At 49.7% G+C, this 3,294-nt stretch overlaps 1 protein-coding gene across 1 annotated transcript in view; it reads left to right on the top strand.

The window, feature by feature from the left end:
- Positions 1–2,938, top strand: part of LOC121843105 (voltage-dependent L-type calcium channel subunit alpha-1C-like) — a gene marked incomplete at its 3' end in the record, with an annotated part of 14,300 nt that extends 11,362 nt beyond the window's left edge. The window contains exons 8-9 of the mRNA XM_042312709.1: positions 1–103; positions 2,696–2,938. The exon at positions 1–103 is cut by the window's left edge and continues 32 nt beyond it. Coding sequence (XP_042168643.1) covers positions 1–103; positions 2,696–2,938 — 346 coding nt within the window. The remainder of the gene's footprint in view (positions 104–2,695) is intronic.
- Positions 2,939–3,294: the final 356 nt, after the last annotated feature.

Here is a 3,294-nt window from a genome sequence, read left to right as displayed (position 1 = left end):
TGAGATCCGGAGGGCCATATCAGGTGACCTCACAGTGGAGGAGGACCTGGACAAGTCGATGAAGGAGCCGGTCTCGGCTGCGTCCGAGGACGATATCTTCAGGGTAAAGGTCGGCTACAGCCCCACACACCTCTCTGTCTGAACTACTGAGCTTCATCAGGCCCATCGCTTCTGCTGTGACCAGCTATAAGGATTACATCTGGTTCTTCACCATCCACCATCATTGACTCCAGATGCCACTTCAGTATTCACTACACTTCACCCACTACACTTCATAACCCACTACACTTCATAACCCACTACACTTCATAACCCACTACACTTCATAACCCACTACACTTCATAACCCACTACACTTCATAACCCACTACACTTCATAACCCACTACACTTCATAACCCACTTCATAACCCACTACACTACATAACCCACTACACTTCATAACCCACTACACTTCATAACCCACTACACTACATAACCCACTACACTTCATAACCCACTGCACTTCATAACCCACTACACTTCATAACCCACTACACTACATAACCCACTACACTTCATAACCCACTTCATAACCCACTACACTACATAACCCACTACACTTCATAACCCACTTCATAACCCACTACACTACATAACCCACTACACTTCATAACCCACTTCATAACCCACTACACTTCATAACCCACTTCATAACCCACTACACTACATAACCCACTACACTACATAACCCACTACACTTCATAACCCACTACACTTCAGTATCTACTACACTTCATAACCCACTACACTTCATAACCCACTACACTACATAACCCACTACACTTCATAACCCACTTCATAACCCACTACACTTCATAACCCACTACACTTCATAACCCACTACACTACATAACCCACTACACTACATAACCCACTACACTTCATAACCCACTACACTTCAGTATCTACTACACTTCATAGCCCACTACACTTCATAGCCCACTACACTTCATAACCCACTACGCTTCAGTACCCACTACACTTCATAACCCACTACACTTCATAACCCACTGCAGTTCATAACCCACTACACTTCAGTACCTACTACACTAAAGTACCAACAACACTTCAGTATCTACTACACTAATTTACCAACAACACTTCATAACCCACTACACTTCAGTATCTACTACACTTCATAACCCACTACACTTCAGTATCTACTACACTTCCTAACCCACTACACTTCAGTATCTACTACACTTCAGTATCTACTACACTTCATAACCCACTACACTTCATAACCCACTACACTTCATAACCCACTGCAGTTCATAACCCACTACACTTCAGTACCTACTACACTAAAGTACCAACAACACTTCAGTATCTACTACACTAATGTACCAACAACACTTCATAACCCACTACACTTCAGTATCTACTACACTTCATAACCCACTACACTTCAGTATCTACTACACTTCAGTATCTACTACACTTCAGAACCCAGTACACTTCAGTATCCACTACACTTCAGAACCCACTACACTTCAGTATCTACTATACTTCAGAACCCACTACACTTCAGTACCCACTACACTTCAGTATCTACTATATTTCAGAACCCAGTACACTTCAGTATCTACTATACTTCAGAACCCAGTACACTTCAGTACCCACTAAATGGCATTCTCATCCACTTAGACACCTAAACACGATCCCGTCCCAATAGAGGGAGACATTGCTGTTCCAGTCATAAACCAGGCCTTTGCTTTGCATTGTCCATACGACATAGACTGAATAGATTTAGTCATGATAGCAGAACAGCATGACTGTGTGCTTTTAGATGGATGTAACGCTAGACAATACTCATCCCTCTCTCTCTCTCTCCTCCCTCTCTCTCTCCTCCCTCTCTCTCTCCTCCCCCCCTCTCTCCTCCCCCTCTCTCCGCCTCCTCTCTCTCCTCTCCCTCTCTCTCCTCTCCCTCTCTTTCTGTCTCCTCTCTCTCCTCTCCCTCTCTCTCTGCCTCCTCTCTCTCCTCCCCCTCTCTCTTGTCTCCCTCTCTTTCTGCCTCCTCTCTCTCCTCTCCCTCTCTTTCTGCCTCCTCTCTCTCCTCCCCCTCTCTCTCCTCTCCCTCTCTCTCTGCCTCCTCTCTCTCCTCCCCCTCTCTCTAATCTCCCTCTCTTTCTGCCTCCTCTCTCTCCTCCTCTCTCTCTCTCTCCTCTCCCTCTCTCTCCTCCCCTCTCTCTCCTCTCCCTCTCTTTCTGCCTCCTCTCTCCTCTCCCTCTCTCTCCTCTCCCTCTCTCTCTGCCTCCTCTCTCTCCTCCCCCTCTCTATCTGCCTCCTCTCTCTCCTCCCCCTCTCTCTCCTCTCCCTCTCTCTCTGCCTCCTCTCTCTCCTCTCCCTCTCTATCTGCCTCCTCTCTCTCCTCCCCTCTCTCTCCTCTCCCTCTCTATCTGCCTCCTCTCTCTCCTCCCCTCTCTCTCCTCTCCTCTCTATCTGCCTCCTCTCTCTGCCTCCTCTCTCTCCTCCTCCTCTCTCTCCTTCCCTCTCTATCTGCCTCCTCTCTCTCCTCCCCCCTCTCTCTCCTCTCCCTCTCTCTCCGCCTCCTCCTCTCCCTCTCTATCTGCCTCCTCTCTCTCCTCCCCCTCTCTCTCCTCTCCCTCTCTCTCTGCCTCCTCTCTCTTCTCCCCATCTCGCTCCTCCTACAGCGAGCGGGTGGGTTGTTCGGCAACCACGTCAGCTACTACAACGACGGGCGCGACAGCGGACGCAACACCTTCCCACAATCCTTCACCACGCAGCGCCCGCTCCACATCAGCCAGACGGGCAGCCCCGGCGAGGGCGATTCCCCGTCCCACGAGAAGTTGATGGACTCTACCACCTTCACCCCGAGCTCCTACTCTTCCTCGGGTTCCAACGCTAACATCAACAATGCCAACAACACGTCGGTCCCGGTGTGGTAGTGGGGGTTGGTGGCCCAGGGGGGGTCAGCCGTTTCCCGAGCCCCAGCATCAGTACTGTGGACGGGCAGAGCGGACCCCCGCTAACCCCGATACTACTGCCGAGGTCTGCATGGTGCTTCCCTCCCAAGAGGTGGGTGTCTCTCTGGTTTCTCTGGGTTCTGTAGAGTACGTTGGTGTTATTCTCTAGTCTGTCTTTTATCAGTGACCTCTCGTGGCCACCTTTGGTTCTGTTGCTAATTCTGATTGGTAGTCAACGGTAACTTCTTCTCTTGTCTGTCTGTCTCTCTCTCTCTCCTCTCTTCCTCTCCACACTGACTGACGCTGAGCACAGGATGTGTTTCTAT

The sequence above is a fragment of the Oncorhynchus tshawytscha genome, unplaced genomic scaffold (genome assembly GCF_018296145.1).
Source record: "Oncorhynchus tshawytscha isolate Ot180627B unplaced genomic scaffold, Otsh_v2.0 Un_contig_15536_pilon_pilon, whole genome shotgun sequence".
Taxonomy (NCBI): domain Eukaryota; kingdom Metazoa; phylum Chordata; class Actinopteri; order Salmoniformes; family Salmonidae; genus Oncorhynchus; species Oncorhynchus tshawytscha.
The sequence above is the reverse complement of the archived record's forward strand: the minus strand, read 5'-3'. Positions and strand labels throughout refer to the sequence as shown.